At 34.9% G+C, this 26,965-nt stretch overlaps 2 protein-coding genes across 3 annotated transcripts; one reads left to right on the top strand and one right to left on the bottom strand.

The window, feature by feature from the left end:
• Positions 1-3: 3 nt before the first annotated feature.
• Ip3k1 (inositol-trisphosphate 3-kinase-like protein) lies at positions 4-26,965 on the bottom strand. The gene is made up of 11 exons (XM_076771624.1): positions 26,122-26,965; positions 8,245-8,529; positions 7,929-8,137; positions 7,371-7,842; positions 6,039-6,244; positions 1,527-1,697; positions 1,301-1,450; positions 1,140-1,242; positions 798-925; positions 454-718; positions 4-238 (listed from the first exon to the last, which is right to left on the bottom strand). Exons 1-11 carry the CDS (start codon positions 26,236-26,238, stop codon positions 158-160), a joined length of 2,187 nt encoding a protein of 728 aa, XP_076627739.1. The 5' UTR covers positions 26,239-26,965; the 3' UTR covers positions 4-157.
• Positions 2,440-5,934, top strand: Rad17 (Rad17 checkpoint clamp loader component). 2 transcript variants are annotated; one of them, XM_076772005.1, is made up of 10 exons: positions 2,440-2,997; positions 3,074-3,476; positions 3,545-3,701; positions 3,774-3,896; positions 3,967-4,145; positions 4,211-4,300; positions 4,393-4,583; positions 4,679-4,797; positions 4,885-5,021; positions 5,789-5,934. In XM_076772005.1, the coding sequence occupies exons 1-9, from the start codon at positions 2,983-2,985 to the stop codon at positions 4,994-4,996; spliced, it is 1,389 nt and encodes a 462-aa protein (XP_076628120.1). In that variant the 5' UTR covers positions 2,440-2,982; the 3' UTR covers positions 4,997-5,021; positions 5,789-5,934. The 2 variants fall into 2 exon arrangements, with proteins under 2 accessions (XP_076628120.1, XP_076628119.1); XM_076772004.1 differs by having other exon boundaries at positions 4,885-5,025.

The following is a 26,965-nucleotide window of genomic DNA, read 5'->3' as shown; positions in this document are numbered from 1 at the left end:
CTATTTTTGTATTTTTCTTATTTCTGTTTATTGTTTCAAATATTTATCAAGTAATATTATCCATAATTACGGTTTAACAAGCACAATGTAACTGAAAATATATAAATAGTTACACGACTGAAAATAAAAAAATATTTCATGGAATAAATAAATACAATTAATATTTTAAACAGCCTGCCTTTGCCAATCTATCAGCCATTTCATTACCATAAATTCCCACGTGGCCATTGACATGTTTCTAAAACACCATTGAAAAGTTAGCAATTGTAGGGGATATCCAAGATGTAGTACTAATGGATAGAGTGTGATCCTTATAAAAAATTATTTTATGTCAAATTTCTTCAGGTAGATTGTACGGCTCGAAATAAGACAAAAATAAAAAAATAACGAAATTACGCGGAGGCTTTGTTTTCGAGAATTCATCTCGCGATATATATTGCGTATTGTTCTTACCCAGGTCACGTTTAAAGACGTGAGAGCTTCTTCCATTTCTAGCAATTCAATCTTATTTATAACAGGTTTCTTGTCCGAGGTCCTCCATCCATTGGTTTTCCATTTCGGCAACCATTCTGTTATACATTTGATGAGAAATTCTGAGTCCGTGTGAATCTTTAATTTTTTAATGCCCACTTGTTTTGCTAGTACTGCAGCCGCGGTAACCGCTTGGATCTCTGCCATATTGTTAGTTGCTCTACCAACAACAGGTCGTGATATATTCCTGTAACCATCAACTTTGTCAAATACAGTAACTGCGTCATCTTGAGAGTTGAATGTAAGAAAATTATAACGAAATATACATGGGATGATCGTCGCCGAACCAAACGCCTATACCCGCTCGCGCATTTTTAGTACCGTTTGAACTACAGGCACCGTCTGTATATACATTCACATATCCTTTATCATCCATAATATAATCTGACAATTTCTAAAAAGGAATTAAAAACGTTATGAATTTGATCGATATGATTAAACGTGAGTTCTGGAATAAAAAAAACTGGTCATTCTACTTGAAAAAATTAAATTGTTCTTGAAAACTTAAAAAAGTACTTGGAATGTTCCAGTAGCTCTAAAACTAATTAAAAAATATACATAAGTATTATTTATTCATTGTGTGTGCAATTATACATGCAAGTACTTACTTTTCGTTGAACACATTCGCTTTGTAAGTCTATTAATTTACATTTTTTTGGACTAGATTGTTTATTATCAACTATTGGAGGTGCTTTTCTTCTTAACTCCGGTCTGAAATAGATTTTAAATTAAAATACTCTTACTTAAAACTATATAACAATTACCGTACCTTTTCTTTTCTACGGGTATTGTGTCGTTACTGTTATTTTCTTTAATTGTACCTCTCTTTTCTTTCATGAAATTATCAGCATCTGTTTGTGATTTGAACTTTTTGAATACAGCACCAGAATATTGGTAAATCTGTGTTTTACACTCGTCCCTTATCGAAAGTAAATACAATTTTCGTAAAATAAATTTAAAATAATTAATGAAATTGAAAAATGACATTTGTTTACCAAGTGCTGTAAATTCCAGGTTTATGACCTTTGGCTACAGCATAGTACGACGGGGCCATATTAGTTAATGTCTTAAAGAAATCGCACAATCGAGTTATAGACATTTTATACTTCTTAACATTTAACGTAAAATAATGATACAATGTAATGTATAATGCATAATTAACATTTATTCAAATGGAAATAGGAACAAAGACATCGTACATGTATTTTATATAAGTATTGTACAATTCGTATTAACAGAAGTGTACAATGTATTCACAATTTACAAAACTGTTTAAATACAATCACGGTATTTACCTATAGGTTCAACTTATTACTGTACACAAATTATACGGTACTGCAAACTGCTATACGCCTGTATAACTGGTAGCATTAACCTTATCAATAACAGTTGGATTCTAACCTTAAATTCATATTTTCCGTGAAAAACTAGTCAATATAGATTCATAAGTTTGTTGGTTTATTTTTTAAAAAATTACTATACGATAAAAATAAATTATGTATAGAAAGTTCGTGTATTATTTGAAAGAAAGATATTCGTTTTAATACTGGTATCACATGTTTCTAGTAATATTAATTTTCTATATTGTATACAGGATACCTGTTTTCAATCTACCAATATGAATCATTCGAAAATTACCCCCCTAAATTTAAGAATTATAACGGTTTCGAGGAAAATATAATTTTTAACAAATTAATGGATACAGCTCGATATTTCCTACAAAAAGTATTAAGCTATTTATACTATGTACATTTGCAAGATGAAAAAACATGTATCAAATATATTTAATTTTACTCAAATGCAATGTAAATAAATTGTAAATAAGAATAAAAATAAAATCATATGATACAAGATTGAACAAAATTTAATACAGACTTCGAACTATAGCGAATATATGCTTCGTTTAAAATGTTTCAACTTTTTATAATTTACTTTTAATTGAGAACAGTATAATTACAACATAAGTTACATACAAAAAATGTACAATACTTAGATGCCAAATGTGCAATGTATTGTACTTGTAAATGATATTGCAATTCATTAAACATTTATGTATTACTTATTATAATATATAAATATTTAATTGTTCTGCAAGCCCACAAGCTTAAATGCATTTCCAAATAGCAAACGATGATTGATCGAAGTAAAAATGTTCTTTATTGCAGTTGTAAAAGAATTTCATAATAACGAATAAACATACGTAGATTGAATAACTCGTACGATGTATACGTTATTTCACATAACTGTTATTATTAATGATCGACAAAATATCAACCTAAACATTTGATTACAGAAACACAATACGAACGTATTTAATCGAGAAATTGTAACTTGTCAAAATGAAGTCATGACTGTTTACGAAATATGTACATAAAGTTATTTCACGTGATATTCTTTGTATTTTTACAGTGATATGTTTTTTATGAATTAAAAATTTATACGATTCACAGTATGGCTCATTTAAAGGTATGTTAAAAACTGTACAATTCAATATTTTTCGATATTTCGTAAATGATAATACGTTATACACATGTGTATTCAGAGAAACAGCAGCTGGCTGATGCCATCGTTCGATACACCAACTAAATCTGCGAAGACATCATTGTCAACCAAATGTTCTATCTCGCAGACAATGGAAAGCAGTATATTCAATATTTCAAGTACTCGTGACATAGTTCCTAAGAGAAAAACTATAAGCAGTCTGTCCACTTTGCTAGAAGCTTGCGAACCACGAAAGCCTTCTGAATTAGTAGTCAGTAAACAGAAACAGAAAGATATTTCAGGATGGTTACAATTTAAAGTTCTGAAGGGTCAACCTTCTGCATTGATTTTGTCCGGTCCATCCGGCTGTGGGAAGACAGCAGCAATAAGATTACTTGCCAAGGAGAATGGTTTTAATGTTACAGAGTGGATTACGCCAATTGATCAAGCCATGGATGAAAATAGTAATCAAATTAATAAACACAAAGTAATGATTTTAATAGAAATACATTAATTATTCATTATTTTCCAGATAGGGTAATGCGTCAAGGAGATAGATTCGAGGACTTTTTAATTAGAGTTACTCGTTATAATTCAGTTTTGAGTAACAACTCCAGTCGTCTTCTTCTCGTAAAGGATTTCCCAAATGTTTACCTTGAAGATAAAAATAGCTTCTTTTCTCTGTTGGAGTAAGTAAAATTATTATATTTAGTTCGTATATATTTTTTATTTATTTATGTCTGATCTTTTTATATTTTCAGAAAATACTTTGAAATGGGAAAAGAACCTATAGTGTTTGTATGCTCGGAATCAGGAAATTCAAAATTGCTACAAACACTATTTCCTGTTGATGTAAGAGAAAAGTTTAATATAGACCTAATCAAGTGAGTAAGTTAATAATATATCGTTTTATTTCACTGTATATATGTGCTTATTAAACTCTTTACAATCTAGCATAAATTCTGTTACACAAACTGCAATGAAGAATGCATTAAAACGAATAAGTGATACTTTAAATTTAATTGCTGGGCACATGATACATGTTTCTCAACATAAAATAGATGAAATATTGTCTAATAGTATAGGAGACATTAGAAATGTTATCTTAAATCTTATTTTCATTTCACTGAGAGGTAAGCGTAATCAGCGGTAAAAAGATGTTTCATTTCTAAATGCAATATTGTCATGTTGTTGTTAGTACCTGAGGAACAGCTTGAAAATAAATGTATTTCTCGAGAAGAGAACGTAGGGCTTCTACATGGCGTTGGTCGAGTAATAAATCCAAAAAGTGAGTGCAAGAAAATAAAAAGAAACGGCGAAATCGATGAATCTTACTAATTAATCAAGTAGTATAATTGTAAATTCGAAGTAAAATTGTAGGAATTCAAAGTGGAAATTCGTGGAAATTTGTTCACGATCCCGATGACGTAGCAGCTTTCTTTCAATCGCAAGCGACAATATTTCTAAAGTTTATTCAGGAGAATTATTTAAATACTATAGGAGGGATAGAGGAAGCGAACATCGCTGCAAACATTTTAAGTTTAGCAGACGTTTTGAATACCGAATGGCGTGTACGTCCGTTACTTTCACAAAAAATTAATAAAGAAAGGTTTAACAAAAATTTGAGTTTCATGAAACGAATGTTTTTTTAAATGAATAATTTTAGGACTCAAATCTGACTAAAGTTACTTTATCTTTCGTCACCCGAGGTCTGATGGTAGCGAATGAAAAGCCAGTGTCTGGCTGGAATCCCGTAAGAAAACCACAGAACGATCGAATTGACATGTTAGTACATGAATTTTTCAGTGGTCTATTTTTAACGTAATTATGTTATTTTTTAACATTTTATATATGTATAAATTCTACATACAGGCGAAGATGTTTGGCAACCGCCGAAGTTCGATGGTACGAGTCTATAATTAATTTAAAGCCAAAGCATGCGGAGGAATTGCTCAATATTGATATGGAATCAATTATCGAGTGACATTCATGGAAACTGATAAAAGGAAGTGAGTATATTATGTATTTATTTAAGATTTATTTTCTACTAGTATTATGTAGATGCAAATATAATATCAGCGGGAAACGAACAACGCGAAGAATATAAATACGAATTACTTTTCGAATAGCTCTGATTATTTAACAGTTCTTAAAAAATTTATATACATCGTTATTGTAATAGTTTTCACATAATTATTCAATATTCGTAATAGTTTGTTTATTCTGTATAGTAATTACTTTTAACGCAGCAAATAGATATTCGTTCCGAATTATGTTGATAGTTGCAGCGAAAATAACAGAAGTCGCCATTAAATAGACTTTTGTATAGTCTATGTAGTTTGAAAGAAATGGTCTTTATTACAAATATTTTTCTTCGAAATTGAATTTGTGGCAGTTACAGAAGAAAATAATTTAATACAGATATATGAATATATTTAACGTTTAAATCAATATTGTTTCCGATAGCGAGTATTTCGTTTAAAAAACGTGTACATTTTATAATCTAACTGTCCTTCATAAATAATTTTTAAATGGTTACATTTAATTAACTATATTTGTACATTACTAATAAATTTTGTACATATACTAAATATGTGACGGGGGTACCGTTTGCGAATCACCCTCGATTAAAAAGGCTTATAGAAAAAATGCAGTAATAAGCAGTCTTTCGCTTTGAATACCTTATGCGTCAGTGTTTGTCAAATTGTTCCAAGTTATTTCAAAGTATTTTAAATAATTTGTATATCGATTACAGTCTCTTACTTTGAATTCACAGGAAGAACGAGAAAGGAATTTGAAAAACACTGAACCGATGATAGAGCGACCATTGATTAAATTGTCAGTATTACAAAGTCTTAGGTATATTATAAATCGTGTTAAAAAAAAAACTATTTGTAAAACGAATAAAGGTACATTTTTAAGCGAAAATTGAATATTCATTGGCTAATTTATAAACGTGAATAATGATGATTGAAAGTTATCATTATGATACCAGAACGGGAATATTAATAAGTGACAAAGACTACGCCGCCTTCGAGAGGGCAGTCTCCTCTATCGTCGAAATAAGAACGTCGAGACCAAATAGAAAACCTTCTTCGTGATTGCCTTGCTCCCAGGGCTTTCTGTGCGTCACTCTTTGTCCATTCGGCAATTTCTGTGTTTTGGCGAAGTCGATCAACCACACGCCAACTTTGTCGTCGTCGTAGATCATAAAGATACTGCTGCCGATTATCTGTAACACAAATTATTGCCCGTGTTATCAGCAATGCCTTGGACATTGCTCGACGTTCGGGACTGAAACTGGCCAAGGTTGTTGGGCGCTAGATCTTCCAGGAAATCCGGAGTGTCTTCTTCTTTCAGACCGTGCGAGTGAGATAGAGATGCACAACACGGCACATCGATATCTCGCAAATTTAAAAACACAAAACATACTTGGCCGACGGGACAAGCGGAAATTCCAAGAACCGGCGGAGATAACAACAGGCCATTTTCCAAGGCATCACTGTAGATATAATGGGAAGAAGCGAGGTAGACATAATACAGCTGGGACCCGGTATTTCAAGGGAATGTCAGAAGCAAAACAAAGTTATCAGGTAGCATCTGTAAAATTCCGGGTCCCAGTCGTCGTTGCTCGACGTACTAAGCAAGTTCTGTCGCTGTTTTCAATCGTTGATATTTAGTTAGAGTATTTTACGTGTTTTTTTCTTTTGGATATCGATAAAATACACACCGAGAAATAGAAACTGTTGCGTAAGAAGATTCTACTGCTTAACCCGTTCCCGTACTTTAACGAGTCTGACTCGCGATGAAGATTTTGGCCCAAACGTAAACATCACGAGCTAGGCTCATGGACAGCAAATCACGATCGTGATTGAGTTTCAGTTCCTATCGGTACGCCGCAAGAGCCGGTGTCACGATTCTTATAAACTCTGTTACAAAGCAGTTTAGCATCAGTCTGGTCTGTTCTAAATGGCACGGGAACGGGTTAAATGCAAGAAGTTAACAAGGTACGTGAAATGCAAATTTAATTACTCCATTATCAAATGAGATGCGTGCAATAAAAGTATACGATTCTATCACAAAAAAAAGATGAAGGTGACACCGAAGTCTTTGAAAGTAATGATCTGGCAAAGAGTTCAAGATCAACAGTACATTTCTCGCTCCAAGCGAAACAGTTTTTTACACGAGTGACTATTTAGCATTTTGACTAGCTTGAAACATAATTACATATGCAAACTGAACATACGGTACGAAACAAGTTAGGGTAATCAAAGTTTCAGTGTGTTCGCGCTGGGACTGGTACTATTAATTAAATATTATTTTTTTTAAACAGAAATTGATGCGATAACAATACGCACCTCGTGAGTTTTAAAGTACTCTGACGCTTCGATTTTCGAACGAAGATTCTTCAGGCGAACGAGCAGCTTTTCTCGCGTGGCCTCGCGTGTCCCTAGAAAGAGCTTCATGGTATCGAGAACCTCCTGGTGAGACTTCACTTTCTTCAGATCGGTAATGGGCGGTGCTCCAGGTAATTTCATAGCCTCGATCCGGAATCCGTGGCTACGAGTCGAGCTCTGTTGCTCACGGAACTGCATGTACCGTAACTTAGTCACGGCGCGTTGCTCGTGTTCTTGCTTCGTGGGCGCGCTAGGATCGACGGCGATCATCTTCTGATAAAGATCCGGTCTTGCGGTCGTCTTCGACACCTCGGACTCGAGGAACGTTCTTGTGCCCATCTTGATGTCCATCACGTGCGGATCGTTGAAGCCGAAAAGCAGATCCTGCAGTTCTATGAACGTGTCGCCTTTGTACTCCACTTCTCGGTAGTATCTACGAAAACAGAAGGCTTCATTTAAAAGGCTGAACACAGTATACGTGACCTACGCGCGTAACTTTCATCGTTGGGTTCTATTTACCTTGGTATACAATCTCGTAATTCCTTGTCTTTGCTTAGTGCCTCGTAAACGATCCTCTCTGTATTCTCAGATCCTCCCATTTTTCTTTTCCAGACTGTGCCGGGTCCGGCTGGCGCAAAGCCATCCGGATGGCCCGATAATTGGAACCAAGACTTTAATCTGTTCTTCAATAGAACGTCGCTGGCTGGTGCAGTTAGATCTAAAGCATTCTGCAACGAAAGGACGAAAGATATGTAAGCGACACGATTTTACGATTAAAATAGCGATCACGTACACGTGACAACGGCCGTTAAGGTATCAAAGGAAAGATCAATACCAGCGCTAGGAACTTCAACGAGAGGTCCTCTTCCGGCATGGTAGCATCGGAGAGAACCAGAGGGAATTGTTCCATTTTCTGTATCGTCGCTGGATCATGGGGAAGCTTGGCGATAGCCCGGGTCGAGCTGGACCCAACGCTGTTGGACCGATTCGTGCCCGTAGAAGTGTTCCTCCGCCATTGACGAAAGGCACTATAGGTGCTGCCCGACGAAGCATCTTTCTGCCTTCGGTGATCCTTCTGATTGGAATTATGGTTCAGTCGCGCCTGTTCTTTCTTCGAAGGCTGGAACCAAAGAAATCTACTAAGAATTTAATCCAGCCGACGTTAAATGCGATTTTACAAATTTACCATCGCAAGCGTTAAAATAACGTTTAAGAAATTGATGGTACAAGTTTCAAATACTTAGTAACTTGCTCTTCGATTCTTAAATCGCAAGAAACGAAACTAGGAAGTATGAGCATCTTTGCATACTGCTCGACGTAAATATACGCCCTTCGGAACGAAAGGTTTAATTGAGTTTAGCAAGTTATATATTTAGCGATGGAAGATTCGTGCTAATTAACGCGACGCGGCTGCCACTTGATCCAATTATGATGCGTTGCATGCTCTCCTCTGTACATCGAGAGAACAGACGCGATTCGACCAATTGGATGGTTGACGCGTAACGTTCAGACAATTGTGAATACGATGATCGAACACGTGCTACGAGCGCGAGGTTAAAGAAAAAGCGCATTCGCGAGAACTCGTATTTATCTTCAGAGAATTTAACAATTTTTTGGGTCAAGCATTATTTCGATATTATTTCTTCATCGAATTACTTTGTAACAATTTTGAAACTTGCGTTTCAAGTTTATATTGTGGGTAGGAACTTGGAGAATTCGTAGGACAGAAAAGGAAAGGAGGGGGTGCGTTTTGTCCAGGTTTGCTAGTGGACTCATCAGTAAGGACCTTAGACGATTGGGATATTGGGAAAAATTTTAATGGGGGATTCTAGAGGCCAAAATAAGACGAAAATCAAGAATACCAATTTATTGATGGAGACTTCGTTAAAAAGTTATTAACAATTAAATTCAAAAACTTCAAATCGTTTTGGAAAAATTATTTTCGATTGCGGGGGTCAATTACAATCATTTTTGGTGAATACACATATCCCCGAAATCCTATCCCCCTTCGAGAAAAAAATTCGGGTAGGTGGTGAAATTTCTCGGCGAAAAAAAAAAATTTTTAAATCGTTCTAAAAAAATTATTTCCGATTGCAAGGGGCGATTATAATCATTTTCGATGAATAGATATACCCCGGAAATCCTACCCAATTTGGAGAAAAAAATTCGAGAAGGTGTGAAATTTTTCAACAAAATTAAAAAATTTCAAATCGTTCTGGAAAAATTATTTTCGGTTGCGAGGATCAATTACAATCATTTTTGGTCAATAGACATACCCTCGAAATCCTAACCATTTTCGAGAAAAAAATTCCTTACCGAAAATATAATTTCAGACCAGAAATGTCTACCCGAATTTTCATGCGAATCTTTAAAACATCATAACTTCTGAACGGATTGGACGATTTTAATGTTCAAAAAGCCAAACGTCGCGTATTTTAGTGTAGAATATGTAGAAATCGCAAAAATATTCGAAAAGTTGGTCCTTGACCTCGCAAAATGAGAAAAACCTCATAGAAATGGTCCAATATTCAAACAGCCATAACTCCTACAATTGTGAATATATTTCAATGAAACTTTTTTCTGAAGTAGAACTCATGGGTACCTACAAAAAAGTATTAGACAACTTTTCTGTAGGGCGTCAAACAAAATTATTAAAAATGAAAAAGGAATTTTTAAGAAAAATCGTCAGGGGGTAGGTGCCTAAATTTTTCGACGAAAAAAAAATTTTTCAAATCGTTCTAAAAAAATTATTTTCAGTTGCGGGGGTCAATTACAAGCATTTTTAGTCAACAGACATACCCCCGAAATCCTACGCACTTTCGAGAAAAAAATTCGAGTTAGTGCTGAAAGTTTTGAGTGAAAAAAAGACTTTCAAATCGTTCTAAAAAAATTATTTTTGATTGCAGGGACCAATTATAATAATTTTTGGTCAATAGACATACCCTCGAATTCTTACGCAGTTTCGAGAAAAAAATTCTTTACTGAAAGTACAATGTCTGATCCTGACATTCCGATTCTCCTGAAATTTCATGCGAATCTTTAAAAAATCATAACTCCTGAACGGATTGGAGGATTTTAATGTTTAAAAAGGCAAACAACGCGTATTTTAGTAAAGAATATGTAGAAATTCTAAGAATGTCCGAAAAGTTGGTCCTTGACCCCGCAAAATGAGAAAAACCCCATAAAAATGGTCCAATTTTCAAACAGCTATAACTCCTACAATTGTGAATATTTTTCAATGAAACTTTTTTCTGAAGTAGAGCCCATAGGTACCTACAAAAAAGTATTAAACAACTTCTCTGTAGGACGTCAAGCGAAATCATTAAAAATTAAAAATGAATTTTTAAGGAAAATCGACAGGGGGTAGCTGCCTAAATTTTTCGGCAAAATTGAAAAGTTTCAAATCGTTCTGGAAAAATTATTTTCGGTTGCGGGGGTCAATTATAATCATTTTTGGTGAATAGACATACTCCGGAAATCTTACCCACTTTCGAGAAAAAAATTCAGTATTGGCGGAACTTTAAACGTTAATAACTTCTTAACGAAGCCTCCATCAACAAATTGGTATCCTTGATTTTCGTCTTATTTTTGCTTCTAGAATCCCTCATTAAAATTTTTCCCAGGGGTGGCCGAACACCCTGTATACATATAGCAACTGAGGGGTTGGTCGAGCGCTTGTGAGAGCACGATCCCTCTGGCGGCGAGCGCGTGAGGCGACACCACAGAGATATAAAATAGACAATTATCGCTGTTACAGATACGTGACGTTAATCTATTACGAAAATTGTGACACGTGAATGTGTTAATAATGGTTTGCACAATGAAATATCATACCTACGACAGAACAATTACGAAAAACACGATCAAAGAGAAAACGATTACATCCTGACAAATGTTTCGAAATTCAAACGAACGATTTTCGTGTACCTGAATAACGTATTCGACAAAGTAATGGTTCGACATCTTGAATGGTGTATTGCACTTTCTTAGCGACGAAGGTTGATTATTATTATTCTTATTGGCACGTTGTTATCGCAGGGAGCGTGCTTCGACGGCGATATTCGTATAGGGGCAGGTGGTTCAACGTAGTTTTCGATTTCGCGATACGCCGTTCATTTTAATCTACCCGACAAGGTCCGTACGTGAGGACATCGCGAAATTGGGCTCGCAGTTTCTCGTCTGGCGATTTCGATTACGACTTTATCGTTGTTGTGATTCGCGCCACTCGTATTACGGGCAGACAAGGTCGTATAGTATTACGAGTCCGGCGAGATCGATCGTGGAAAACAGTAATAGTTGTACAGCGGTCGGAGAGCATTCGAACTCGTCTTCCTCTGGTACCAGAATTGTTGTCGCGATGATAATTGCAACAATTGCCCAATTAGTCATCTGAACGTACGCAGTGGCAGACCTCGAACGATTGCAAACGAAGCACACCGGACGATTTCGTTCGACATTAACGAGTATGTTATGAAATGGTGTTTATTAGAAGCGAAACGTAGTTAAAGGAGATAACGAAGTTAATGGAACTATTTTTCGTGATTAAAGCTTTCTTTATTTTTTAACAGGATTTCTTTAATACTTACCAATATAAAATAGTTTGTAAACACATACGAGACGAACAAAATAGATTACGTTTTCTACACCGATCAACGAAGACTGGAACCCTACGCTCGTTCCCTCTGTGAGAGACGTAAGAACTAATTACTAGTTCGGAAATACGATTAAATTTTATTGCCAACGGAGTATAACAAAATATTTCGATGATCGTATTTTATATTTAATAGTTTTTGATGTAACTTCTGTTATTTTCATAACGATCACTCGTTTCGTTTGAAAAGACAATTTTACAAGAAAACGTAATGTATTTCCTGCCTGAAATACTTCGCAGCTCGAAAAGGTTTCGTTTCTAACCACAAAATTACACGTTTTAGGAAGCACAAATCAACGGAACAGGTTATGGCAAACACAGCGGCAGCTTCAAACAATAAAACGGTAGTTATTCAATCCCATTGTGCAGTATTTCACAATTGCTTACGTTTTATCCTTGAAGTGACACATGGAAACCGGAGTTTATTACTGTTTTGTTCGTATTTTCAACACATCCATTAGATATGCATATCCGGTTTGATTCAAAACAAACGTGAAAGATATAAATATCCCCCGATACTTAATTGTTTAATAGTGTTAAATATAGAACAGAGATTATTAATATTAAATTTTGTACTTTTTTGGAATTATTTACTCGATCTAATTGTACTTATCCGAAAATTTATTTTAACTATAAGAAGTTATGTAGATTCTTTTTCAATTTTTCAATGGATCACGCGATCTTTGGCAAGTCGATTGAAGAGTTCAAATCACGTTTGCGGGCACACGTGAACATTTGCATTCTGTGTGCGATCTCGATCGTTCGAACGCAGTAATCATAGCACTCCCAGGGTAAAATATGCCAGGAATGCATAACGAGTTGTCTTCGATGTAAATGTTGACGCATAACCAGCAAAACAGCTCTCGAGGAACGGTTATCGAAAGAGGATCGGAAAGTTGCGCGGAAATTCTGCAGTATGTTTAAAGTTTGGTTTTGCTAAAATTATTCGTCGCTCTGGGGATAATATTCTAGGGATTCTAGGGATTCTAGGGATTCTAGGGATAAGAAAACAACGTTATCGAATAAAGAGGAAATAAATTTGACGATTATTCTGTAAAATAAAAGAAAAAAATACCCTTTCTTCGTTTACTTATTAATAGTTTAAATAAAAATGTTTTTTCTTATCTTGAACATAGAATCTTCCACATATACAGGGTGTTCGGTCAACCCAGGGAAAAATTTTAATGGGAGATTCTAGAAGCCAAAATAAGACGAAAATCAAGAATACTAATTTGTTGATGGAGGTTTCGTTAAAAAGTTATTAACAATTAAACTTAAAAATTTTAAATCGTTCTGGAAAAATTATTTTCGTTTGTGGGGGTCAATTATAATCATTTTTTGTGAATAGACATACCCCCGAAATCTTGCGCATTTTCGAGAAAAAAATTCAAAATGGGCGGAACTTTAAACGTTAATAACTTTTTAACGAAGCCTCCATCAACAAATTAGTATTCTTGATTTTCGTCTTATTTTGGCCACTAGAATCTCCCATTAAAATTTTTCCCAGGGTTGGCTGAACATCCTGTATACTACTATCGCACGAAGTATGGACTTTTAAAGGTATTTTTTGCCACGTCGAATTTTGGCGGTTTGCTCGAACAGAATAAACGAAAACTGGAACACCATTTAGGGAAAGATTTTGCTGGAAAGATAAGTCACACACATTCGTTTCAGCCTTCTGGTTACTTGGTGGCCAGAGAAGCGGAAAAAAGAAGCTCGTAACTTGTGTTCGCTTCGTAAGCAGACCCGTGTTTTACGGAGCATTGACGTCACCGGTGTATTCAGATTGCATTGTTGCAGATAAGTTTCAATCGAGTACCGCTCCAGTTTTAACGCTTAACAACGAGTGCCACGAGATAACGCATACTCGTTGTATCCAGTTCGATAGGAGGAAAATCATACTCAAAATTCACTGTTTATACATACGTGCTTCGGTAATACGGACAAATGAATATAATTTTTCGATCGATGAAAAATAATTTTAACTTATTCGTACGTTATACTTAATCGTTGTTCGAAATTGTAATCTAAGATAAAGATTTTGCTCATCTCTGATACGAACGTGAAATCTCATCGCACATTTCCACGCTTTCACGAAAAAAAATCGTGTTGTCCTCGATAAACTGAATCACAGAATTTTCAACCGGACTAAATTCCGCTGGCCAACGACAATGACCTCGGTCGGCGTGCGTCAATGCGCGAGCGAAACGATTTGATAAAAATGCGATCGTGTCTTGTCTCCTCTGTGAGAGTGTAATATTGCTCGACCAAAGGATGTCGTCGATGTTGAGGCACGCTTTCGGAAACGTTCACAGCCTCTAAATTGATCGTTGTCAACGATATTTATTTCAACGTATGCTTGGACGACCTGCAGAGTGCATTTCAACTGAAAAATCAATCGTCCATGGCGTCGAATCGCGAATATAGGATAAAGTAAACCTCAGAACTTGAAATGTAAACAACATATGCTCGGCGTAGAGGTCACTCGTGTTTAGTAACGGCTGTAACGGTTGGTTTTATACGTAAAAAAGTAAGTAGGTGGCGCTAGGATGCGCCACATCTAGCAAAGCGTTCCATGCACGCTCGACGTGCATTCGGTACCAAAATAGTTAAATGAAATTTAATGCAGTTGATTGTAACTGAATATCAATTGTATTCAGATCGTGAGTAATCAGGAGCAATAAATTATCAATCTTTCGTTTAATTTAGCTATAGATTTTATTATTGTATCGAAGGAAGATATAGTCGTACACTAAAGTATTCAAACGCTTAGATTTATAACATTCAATCAATGAAATATATATGTTAATTGTAAAAAAGGTACCAGAAGTAGTTCTGAAAAGTATTTGAACTCTGGCTAAGGATTCCAGAAGATTACTAGGTAAGAGAATGAATAGTGAATTATACAAATCGTACAACTTGTAATTAGAAAGAAGTCATCATTCATTATACTGTAAAGAAATTGGATACGCAAGCGCCAGCAATCTAGGAAGAAATGATAAATATTTAGAAAAGGCAATGTTTCTGGAATTTATCGACGTTAAATTCTTAATTTAATAAGCTACGTTATTATTGTTGCTGCGAAAAACGACTTTTAAACCATCGCGAATCAAGAAAATACGCAAGCATTTTTTAACGCCACGACGAATCCTTGCGCGATATGAATAAAGTCGATCGAGCAAGGTTTCACAATGAATTTGTATGCCGAAGCGGCGACAGAAAATACGCGGACGTCCTGCATCGCTAAAATGAAATTTGATTTCGTACTATGCATCCATTAGTGCGCTCAGGGTCGTGCGAACTTTAAGGTCCCTGGCGAAACGTTAATAAACGAGTAAACAAAATTATGTTTCAATGATCAATTATTTATTATTTATGTGTTACTTGAAATTCTTGAAAATGATTTACAGAAGTACTGAAATTGTGATCTGATAAATCGTAATTTATCGCGTGTTAATGTTAATGATATATAATTTCTATTTTACTAGAAACTTTTTTTTATTATTATTTTATTAGAAATAAGTACATTTTGTACAGTTTTCTTGTATTTAAATCTATTATACCCTACGTATTAATCATACTAGCACTTTTTGAAACAAAAATACTGGTTAATAATGAATAGACATGTATCTTCGTTCTTGTATAATGAATTTACTTTCAATTATTTTATTTATTTATTTTGCAAGTATAGTATATTCTATAATACATTGATAACATTAATATCAAAACTAATTAACTGTTTTTATTTTTCAGGTGTACAGGGTGCTGCAATATTCATGCATAATTCTTGGTCTAAAGATAAATTGTAAATGAGGAACGAGATATTTTCATACGAGGCTTCGTTTTTGAGGGAAATTACTCTGAAAATTCTGGTTTGCGTATGCTCGATCGCGACTCGACTCACGCGTCAGACTATTATTTGTTATTTCTACTTGTGATAGCGTTTGTATACCATGTGGTCGAAGTAAACTGTTACATACAAGGTGTTTCCTCAGAAACCAATGAACATGTAGACTTAATTTTCTTTTTTAAATTGAACAGTCCACGGGGGCTAATCTCAACGTGACTGTTAGAAGGAAAAAGGGGGGCCTCGTAGATCTTTTTTTAAATGTGAAAAGGTCGATTGTGTTTGTTCAATTTATATATTAACACGATATTATAATTTATATATATTTACTGAACTTAATGTAAAATTTGTCGCTGTTTTTTCGTCGAAACAGTTCGCGTACAACTTTGTGTTCTGTTAGATGGTTGTTCATCTCACTGTGCAGAAAAAGTTAGAAACTGGTTGGATGGAATTTATGTACAAAAGTGGTCGCGGGAGACCAGTCCTTAAGCGTCAGGATAACCAGATCCAACGACTCTTGATTTTTAAAACTCTGAATCGAAAGATTTACGCTGTGTCTGCGTAAAAAACTAGTTCGTACGAATTAATAAGTAAATTCTAATTTAGCAAAACTTTCGTGAAATACGCTATGCAATGAATGTTGTGACAGGTCGATGCGAAGATTCTATCAACGTACAATGACATTTTAAAATGAGAAATTATTATGACATCGCTATTACTGATACAAACTATTAATCATACTGAATCGCTTCAAGATAGTAAACATTATACAAATAGAGAGATAAGATAAACATGATCAGCCTTCTACATTCTGCAATGGAATAACCGTTGTTACCTATTTTATATTACATTCAATATTTCCTTGTACCTTTCTGACAAAGCTATTAACGAGGTTTATAATCTTCGTACGCATATTTTATTTCCACTTGTTCCATTCGTAGACTATATACGTTCAGTTTGCCGTGAAAAACGCGGAAGATCTTGTATGTACAATACGAGACCTTGCAGAATATTATGCAAGAGGTTTCCGGGTGTCAGAGTGAGTCGAAAACGTAAAATAAATATTTATTTTGCATAAAATTTCGTGGTCGAGAGAATCACTTTGGAATTGTCTTTAACGTTGGTCGTTCACGGGTCGTTGAATCGTTTGTACGGTAACAATTTCGACAATTTGTTAATAAATACACGTATGTGCGTAGCAAAATTGCTCGACCGGCCAATAAATGTGTTACCGGTACGAAAAGGTGACAAAAAGCCAGTTTTTCCCGAACCGACACGGAAATTAAATGCCAGAACTACGTCAATGCATACGCGTAAGTATTATACATACGCGCTACTTGTTGTCGCTTTAAGCAAACGAGGGCTTTAAAATGTCGACAAACGATCCCCTGCAAACGTGACCCCACAGGAAAAAAACAATTTATAAATCAAGCTTGACTTTAATTTATGTCGCCGTCGATGGGAAGCGAGACGATCACGTATTCGCGTTTCTTTCGTGAATAATGTCGGCAGACGAGCCTCTTATTAGGAAGCTAGCAGTATTCGACTTATCCAGATATTATAATTTTGTCTAGTTTTTTGTTTGTTAATTCTGGTTTTGTTTCATAACCAACGACAGTTGACTTTCTATCGACCACGGTTAATGTACTCGTCGCTTGTGTGCAGTAGAACCTCGATTATTGCAGGATTTTTCAGCCCTGATTGAAGCTCTCGTGCAACAATCGAGGTTCTACTGTATACGTATAAAATTAAAAACTCTAATCGTAATTTTCTCTTAATCAGAGTTGGATGAATTTTATTCGTGGATAACGAATCAAAATTGTACATATACAGCCCTGAGGAAAATTTTAATGGGAGATTCTAGAGGCCAAAATAAGATGAAAATCAAGAATATCAATTTGTTGATTGAGGTTTCTTTAAAAAGTTCAAATCGTTCTACAAAAATTATTTTTAGTTGCAGAGGTCAATTACTATCATTTTTGGTGAATAGACGTACCCCCGAATTCCTATCCATTTTCGAGAAAAAAATTCGAGTAGGCGCTGAAATTTTTTGGCGAAATTAAAGAATTTCAAATCGTTCTAAAAAAATTATTTTTAGTTGCAGGAGTCAATTACAATCATTTTTGGTGAATAGACACATCCCTGAATTCCTATCCATTTTCGAGAAAAAAATTCAAGTAGGTGCGAAATTTTTCGATAAAATTAAATAAATTTCAAATCGTTCTAAAAAAATTATTTTTAGCTACAGGGGTTAATTACAATCATTTTCGGTGAATACACATACCCTCGAAATTCTACCAGTTTTCGACAAAAAAATTCATTACTGAAAATCTTCTGTGTGGCCAGAAATGTTTCTATAACTTTTTAACGAAGCCTCAATCAACAAATTAGTATTCTTGATTTTTGTCTTATTTTGGCCTCTAGAATCTCCCATTAAAATTTTTCCCAGGTGTGGCTGCTCACTACCCTGTATACTCATAATTAATGTTGTCGAACTGACAATTGTTTATCAATGAAATCGCCATTGTTTCAATTAACCAGCTTTGAAGTAATTCATTGCGGGAACCTAATTGCCATTAAATTACGGTATGAAGAAAGTGAAGCTTAAGCAAAACATCTGACAAAAGACTATATTTAAAACAAACAAAAAGTGATTACTTTTTGTAAAAGGAGACATTGTAAGAAATATTTCATCATATCGCTATCTTTGTATTAAATACATTCCTAATTACGCTAGTAATTAATATAATGACATATCTATCAGTAAAAGGCAAGTCTAAGCAATGTCCACGCAAGTAAATCGATAACAACTAAAGTAATATATTTATGAGTTTCGTAACTCTGTTGCGAATGAACTGTAATAATTAAAAATTAATTATTGTTGTTACGGTTTCGCGTTAAAATCGTTTCAAACTCATTGATCAAATTTAAGAAGTACGTGTATCTAAAAAATTACATTCCTGTATTTTGATATCAGCAGATAACATTAAATAACAAATGTTCGAGTAGTATCGCTGAAGAATTTACGTAAACAGAATTTCTTGTCAAGACAAATACAGACTTGTAGATACAAAACCTGATGCATATAGATCTGATAAGTGAAATTCGTTTAAATGAAATACTCTTTATAATATATCTCTTGAATAAAAGTTTTATTAAGGATAAAGATCATGTCATTCTGATATAAAGTAAACACTTTTATCCTCTCATGACTTCTATTTCAGTTTTTTTCCAAAGAATAACAGTCTTACGGTTCTCATTAAGTAAACTTTTTCCTCAAAGTGAATAATTAATACGTTTTTAATTAGAATTCTTGCGTATCTGTAAACAGTGTATACTCTCATTTGTATCTATGAAATTAAAATTTGTAAAACAAAAAGTTAATTATGAAGTGCTTGTTACGTATAATTCATATCTTTTTAATTAGAATTCTCGTATGCATTTACATTGTGCATTCTCTGATCATTTCTACCCTTTGAAATAAAAATGTTCGAAAAAGAAGTTAATTATACAGTGTCGCGTATAATTAATACCGTTCTCATTAGAATTGTCTCGTATCTTTGTGCAATATTATTCTTTAATTATTTCTACCTTTAGGATTCAAATAAAAAGTTATTCGTAAAGTTTCTTTTCATTAATATGACTTCACATGCCTGATAATTTATTCATTTAGAACGGGTCGAATATAAGAAAATAAATTTACATCAGGCATATATCAAGCGTAGCAGAGAAGTTTTCCATATAGAAAAATGTTTCACAGTTTAAAAATATTTTCCAACTCGACTCGCGTAAACAGAATCCCTAGCGCCATTAGTGTTTACAAACAGTGGAATCAGCAAACGGTAAAACGAAGGTCGTTCTAAAAATATTCGACGATCCACGCATCTCTATGTATTTAATTATCGACCGATTACCATATATAGTTTCGTGGGACAACCGTAAGCTTAAGATTTTCCGCAAACAGAAATATTTTTCCACTTTATCTTACGTATCTTTTCTTTCTATAAAATTTCACGTTAGTTTCTAAAACGCGTTTGAAAGAAAAATCGTCGTTTATCGACGTGTCTCTTTTCGATGTTTCGAAAAATCATTGAAACTTACAAAACAATGCCTTCAACTTATTATTATTCTATCTTTCAGTTGGACAAGTGACCCATGGACCATACGAGATTAGATTCTTAATAATCTGTCGTTATCTCGGACATCACGGACCCTGTAACATAACCTCCTTGTTTCGACGAAGCAAAACATTCGTAGAAACTTGATTTCAATGATATTTATGACAATGCTTATGTAAACAGTTACAAAAGAACTTTCATTATTCGAACGTTTAATTGTTTAAATGTATTGCAATAATGTTTTTCAATGTAGGGAGGACAAATTCCTAGCGGAGACTTTTAGAGAAGATATTTTAATGCAGACAAATACGGACTTTCCTTCGGTGCAAAGTTAACGACTTTAAATTCGTATTTAACCGTAACATTCATGCGTGTAACACCCAAAGGCGTACCTAACCTAGACTAGATTCTTAATAATCTGTCGTTATCTCGGACATCACGGACCCTGTAACATAACCTCCTTGTTTCGACGAAGCAAAACATTCGTAGAAACTTGATTTCAATGATATTTATGACAATGCTTATGTAAACAGTTACAAAAGAACTTTCATTATTCGAACGTTTAATTGTTTAAATGTATTGCAATAATGTTTTTCAATGTAGGGAGGGCAAATTCCTAGCGGAGACTTTTAGAGAAGATATTTTAATGCAGACAAATACGGACTTTCCTTCGGTGCAAAGTTAACGACTTTAAATTCGTATTTAACCGTAACATTCATGCGTGTAACACCCAAAGGCGTACCTAACCTAGACTAGATTCTTAATAATCTGTCGTTATCTCGGACATCACGGACCCTGTAACATAACCTCCTTGTTTCGACGAAGCAAAACATTCGTAGAAACTTGATTTCAATGATATTTATGACAATGCTTATGTAAACAGTTACAAAAGAACTTTCATTATTCGAACGTTTAATTGTTTAAATGTATTGCAATAATGTTTTTCAATGTAGGGAGGACAAATTCCTAGCGGAGACTTTTAGAGAAGATATTTTAATGCAGACAAATACGGACTTTCCTTCGGTGCAAAGTTAACGACTTTAAATTCGTATTTAACCGTAACATTCATGCGTGTAACACCCAAAGGCGTACCTAACCTAGACTAGATTCTTAATAATCTGTCGTTATCTCGGACATCACGGACCCTGTAACATAACCTCTTTGTCTCGACGAAGCAAAACATTCGTAGAAACTTGATTTCAATGATATTTATGACAATGCTTATGTAAACAGTTACAAAAGAACTTTTATTATTCAAATGTATTGCAATAATGTTTTTCAATGTAGGGAGGACAAATTCCTAGCGGAGACTTTTAGAGAAGATATTTTAATGCAGACAAATACGGACTTTCCTTCGGTGCAAAGTTAACGACTTTAAATTCGTATTTAACCGTAAAATTCATGCGTGTAACGCCCAAAGGCGTTCGGCGCATACGTTTAATGAACTTGACTACCGGATTTCCGCACATGGCGCGTGTCGAGCGTTCAAATCTCAACACCGAAACGGTTAATGCAAGTGCGTCAGAGGCCTCTCGCGAGCGAACTCATAAATCTATCGCGCGCGCGGTAATTCTTTTTTCACCACGATCACTTTCATACGCAACAGAATTAATCTTTAATTCGACGATTTTGTCCGCGATTGCAGATATACTTTCTACTTGCAGACCGGTTGACATCACCATGACCATACGCAGATACGTGAATATGGTATCAAATAATTCTTATGGCATGAAAAATACGTGTAGTCTGCTGTACCGGGAGGTCGAACGAGCCAGGAACGTACCTACAGGGTGAACCAATAGTAACGAGTCACATGCAACGATTACTTTATCGAAAGAAATTACACGAATAATACGAATAATACGAATAGTTCGACATCCTTAACATTACGCAACGTTAGTTACTTGGTATTATCGTTTCGCAAAAACACAGAATCGCATTAACCTCTTCAAGGATAAATTATTTTAGTTTGGAATAATTGAAAATTTTAACTGACATTGACCTATAACATCTATTAATCTTCTAATTACGTTGTTTTGCACCGCTGGGGTTCAACTATGTATAAATATTTAACTTAAAAACTAAACGTGAAGGTCATTTAGATGGCAAACCGAGGCAGCACAAATTCCGTATATACATATTTGTTTACTACTTTCTTCTATATACGTGACTATAATTACAATACGTAAAACGTTTTTATAAATAATGTATATTTATCACAAGCCCAATTTTAAACTTAATTTTATGTTAACAGTGGACCAAATGGAAATTGTGGAACACAAAAGTTTTTCAGTGATCATTGGATAATTTGTGATCAATATGGTTGTAGCCCTCAATTTTTCCATTTGGGTGCAGTGTGGGAAAAGAAACGTAGTTTTCATGAGAATTAAATGGAAAGTCAAAATTAGGAAGATGTAAATGATCACTCGTGTTTGTAACTATTAATCTTTTTTCCGCGTTAAATCGAATAATATTAACGCGGCGAGGAAATCAAGGTGCATACTCTTACTACGTAACCGACGACGTCAATCAAGGAGAATGTAGTAATTGCAATAACCGCATAGGCTATGGATCGCCACATTCTTCTAAATATTCTGCGTGTTGCTTGTTAGAGTTTCTTATAGAACTTGTTTATTTATATAAAATGCTGCTATATATTCCAGAAAATTAATTTCTTCGAGTCAACAGCAGGAAATTGTGTGCTCGCCTTTGATGCATAAATTGAAAAACCATAGTCGTGCGTCGAGCAATGAAGTATTTATAATAAATTTAGTATTTAACGTTTTCGATGACTTTCACTGTCACCAGCTTCAAAACGCTGGATTTAATATCAATATTTTTAGTCTTGATTTCCTGCAATAATCAATAATCTACTATAGTCGTTATAAAAACAATAACTAATATGACTTATTCATTTAAAAAATTTTTTTTTATTATTTAAAATTTCTGCATGCCACTTTTGTTTCTGTATGTCTATTTATTTATATGTATATAAATATGGCATGCAGAAGTTATAAATAATAAAAAAAGAAATAAATAAGTCATATTAGTTATTGTTTTTTCTTATATAAATTACAGAATTGTTTTTGAAAGTAAAAAGGTCGATGCTTCGTGTCTAAATCCAGTGTCAGCAGTTTGTACGTTGTATTTGCTCCTAAATTATTTATAGATCGCTTTAATAATATTGCCGGCGTCAAGATTCGTTTGCGTTCGAACGGCATACAAACATCGCGATTATAATAATTGAAACGATCGAAACGAGCCCGCGTCGGTTAACAGAGTCAATTTGAAATCGAACCACGTGGCGGACAATTGAATGTTTTTCTTTTAGTTCTCTTCGCTCCGACGAGTATAAGCTATACTTCCTGGCCGAGCAGTAAATCAATTTCACGGGGAAGAAATATTTCCCATTAGATATAGAAACGTTCGAGCAACATACATTTTCTCTTCGTGACATCGTTTGAAAGTTCGTTACGACGTAATCCATTTTTAATTACCGTGGATTAATGGTCATCTTTCTGAGATCGATACGAACGCGTCATTGCGTCCCGATACAAACCGAGGAAGTAGCTACAGTCGCAGGTCTAAAAATATACTTTTATATAAAGAAGAAAGAATATTCGTCTATTTATATAAAATAATAAATTGTCGAACAATTTAGATGCCTAAGTAAAGATATTTATCTTAAAGTTAAAGAAACCATTGCTTAACGTGAAAATAATGAACTCTGACAAACTTGATATACAGGATGTTCAAACAACCCAGGAAAAAATTTTAATGGGAGATTCTAGAGGCAAAAATAAAACGAAAATCAAGAATATCAATTTCTTGACTGAGGCTTTATTAAAAAGTTATTAAAAAATTAAATTCAAAAATTTCAATTCGTTCTGAAAAAATTATTTTTGGTCGCAGGACTCAATTACAATCATTTTTGGTGAATACATATACCCCTGAAATCCTATTCATTTTCGAGAAAAAAATTCGAGTAGGTTCTGAAATTTTTCGGCGAAAAAAAAATTTTTCAAATCATACAAAAAAAATTATTTTCAGTTACAGGGGTCGATTACAATCATTTTAGGTGAATACACATATCCCCAAAATCCTACGTGTTTCTGAGAAAAAATTCAGAAAGGTGGACAAATTTTTTGACGAAAATGAAAAGTTTGAAATCGTTCTGGAAAAATTATTTTTAGTTACAGAGGTCGATTACAATCGTTTTTGGTGAATACACATATCCCCAAAATCCTACGTGTTTTCGAGAAAAAAATTCAGAATGGGCGGAACTTTAAACGTTAATAACTTTTTAACGAAGCCTCCACCAACAAATTAGTATTCTTGATTTTCGTCTTATTTTGGCCTCTAGAATCTCCCATTAAAATTTTCCCCACTGGTGGCCGAACACCTTGTATATCTTTTTTTATTCGACTCTTAGTTGCAAACGTTCCATTGTGTTTGATTCAATAACATATGTTATTGATGGCTCATTGTATTATGAAGTTACAATGCAGGCCTGGCAGTAAATTTTGCAACGAATAAGACTATAATTGCGAAATAAATAAATACTGCTTCAACCGCTCAAGTTCATATTCAAGATAACGATTAAAAGGCGTCTTCTTTTATTTTCAGGCACCTATCGTGAAACATAAATTGCACGAGGTTAATGGCTTAACGCGTTTCCTGCTCCAGATACAAGCGATCCTTGAGTTTGTCATCGAATACCGCCTTGAATTTATTCATTCATCTGTCTTCGTCGAAGGTCGTATCCGAGGCAAATTTCGAAAGGCCTCTTCTAAATCTTTTTCAATCGGGCTTAACGCGATACACCATTCGCGTTAGTGACATTTATGGGCAAACACGTGACACGACGCTTTAATTACGTACACGTACGATTAGTAACGTGGCTTTCGATCGAAACCGTAGGAAAAAACACGTTAAACATACAACGTCAATTTGCAAGGCTTAATTTCACCGTTATCGGAGGTTTAACTGATTTGCAGCGTACACGTGTCGCTTCAGAATTATTTTAAAATCAACTTGTTTCGCAGGAATATTTTATAAAAATTAAATTGATTAATTGGCTTGGATAAAGACTGGTACATCGAGGACAGTGCGTCTACTTATCTCATCTGCTTTGCCGGTACAGATACGAAAAAATACTCGTTTTGTCCGCATAACTTCGTCTCATTCACTGTACAGTGACGTAACATTTTCACTCGTATTACACATTTTTTTTTATACATATACATGCAGAATTAGCTGGGTGTAAGATAGGACAAAATATTCTCATTTCTGTTATCGACTTTATGAATGGTTTCATTAAGCACATACAGTGTGAACACAATCTAGTTGCAAATATGGTGTTCCATAAAAGGTTATGTCACAGGGGAGTCGAATATTAAGAGAAATATTGTTTTTCTATTCCAATACACTGGAATACATAAGTAATTTATATTTAAAAATAATACTAACAATACAACATAACTATTAGAATTGTCTAACACAGTACCAAACAATTATGAAGTAGTTTCTGTTAAAATAAGCAAAATGATCTGTGCAAAAATAAAAAAACAAGAATCATGCAAAAGAAACACATAGCATAGCTGTCCAAAATCTAATGTCTAGCAATTGCTACATATATTTCTTTAAATTTCGTCCATTTCGATAGCAGTGCATTATCCTAAGTGTACAAATTTATCCGTTTATTAAAGTGTCAAGCAATGAATAAATCGAATTTATTCGTCATTCTAAATAACTTCTGCCTAACATTGAAACGAAATATAATGAAACGCCACTTTCATAATCACCGGCACATTTGTCTGTACGTGCAATTTCCCTTGGATATTTCGCGTACAAAAATACGAGAAACGTGCAAATAAACAGGGTGTAATATCGACCATACTAACGCACCGGAAAACATTAAACCGTTCAGTAACAGTATCTCCTGCAACGAAACCTAGGTCATGCATATCGATACTTCTAGCACTTCGATTAGCGACTGACGATATCCAGTAAATCGATTAATCCATCCGACAGGTTCTGGTCGCTGAGTAAACTACGGGAACGAGGGAACTACCGAGTAGTTTTCGATACACGTACCTTGTTGAAGTGAGCTTGCAGAAGCCGCTCATATTGGTCAGCAGCACGGAGACAGAGCCGCGTGGTGAACGCTTCCATTCGTGCTGGTAGGGGCGCGTAGCAAATACTGCTTGACATTATTCCTCTCTTCGAGCTGACACTCCTCCGGAACACGCACTCACGTACGTACAGTGTGTACAAATAAAATCGTCACTCCGCCACGCACTTAAATCACGTCGATCGTTTGTGGACGCAAGCTAACCTCAATCGACGTTCACGAGCTCATCGTTGTCTACCGTAGGCGTGGTCTCGAATCTCTTGCTCGATGACAATATCGAATACGGTTTTTTTTCGAAACAATTCTCTTTGCACGTGTAAAACTTCCGTTGTCCCTTTCGTCTAATAATTTCCGGGATCGCTTACGAATACCACGAGTGAATGCTTTCGAATACCGTTGCTTTCACGTCGTGCATGCCGAGAAGTCACTTCACGCGGCACGTTCGAGCAAAAGTTCCCAAAATCGTAGGCCTCGATAGTTGCCCGATTGTTATGTCCAGTTCGGAAAACGATGGCGTTTCAAACGTATATTCCGTAGTTCCAGCAGTCGGATAAATTCGCAACGGAAAGTCGATATTTCTCAAACGTTAGAAACGTGCGAACCATTCGACGTATATGCGCGCGTGCGTCGTGAATACTAATTCACCCTGTAGAGGGTGTTACGGTATTCTTTGTGATCGGTGGGGGGTGAACTCTTTGTCAACGATTCAACAAATTATTCCTAGTTTTCGCTCCCGCGTGAACGAGTTCGAAATGCTGCAGCGAAACGCCTCCTCCTGCTTACTGAATGTGCACTGGTCAGCGGAGA

This window comes from Colletes latitarsis, chromosome 8 (genome assembly GCF_051014445.1).
Source record: "Colletes latitarsis isolate SP2378_abdomen chromosome 8, iyColLati1, whole genome shotgun sequence".
NCBI lineage: Eukaryota > Metazoa > Arthropoda > Insecta > Hymenoptera > Colletidae > Colletes > Colletes latitarsis.
Note: the sequence above shows the minus strand (reverse complement) of the source record. Positions and strands in the feature narration are given on the sequence as shown.

Excerpts from the sequence above, each read along its gene's own strand:
- Rad17 (XM_076772005.1), top strand. Across the intron at positions 3,477-3,544 it reads TCAAGCCATGGATGAAAATA|ATAGGGTAATGCGTCAAGGA; the intron begins GTAATCAAATTA and ends ATTATTTTCCAG. Across the intron at positions 3,897-3,966 it reads TTTAATATAGACCTAATCAA|CATAAATTCTGTTACACAAA; the intron begins GTGAGTAAGTTA and ends TTTACAATCTAG.
- Ip3k1 (XM_076771624.1), bottom strand. The coding sequence starts at position 26,238 with ATGTCAAGCAGTATTTGCTACGCGCCCCTACCAGCACGAATGGAAGCG. Across the intron at positions 1,698-6,038 it reads ACTGCCCTCTCGAAGGCGGC|AAATGTTAATTATGCATTAT; the intron begins GTAGTCTTTGTC and ends TTCCATTTGAAT. Across the intron at positions 926-1,139 it reads GCGAATGTGTTCAACGAAAA|AAATTGTCAGATTATATTAT; the intron begins GTAAGTACTTGC and ends ATTCCTTTTTAG.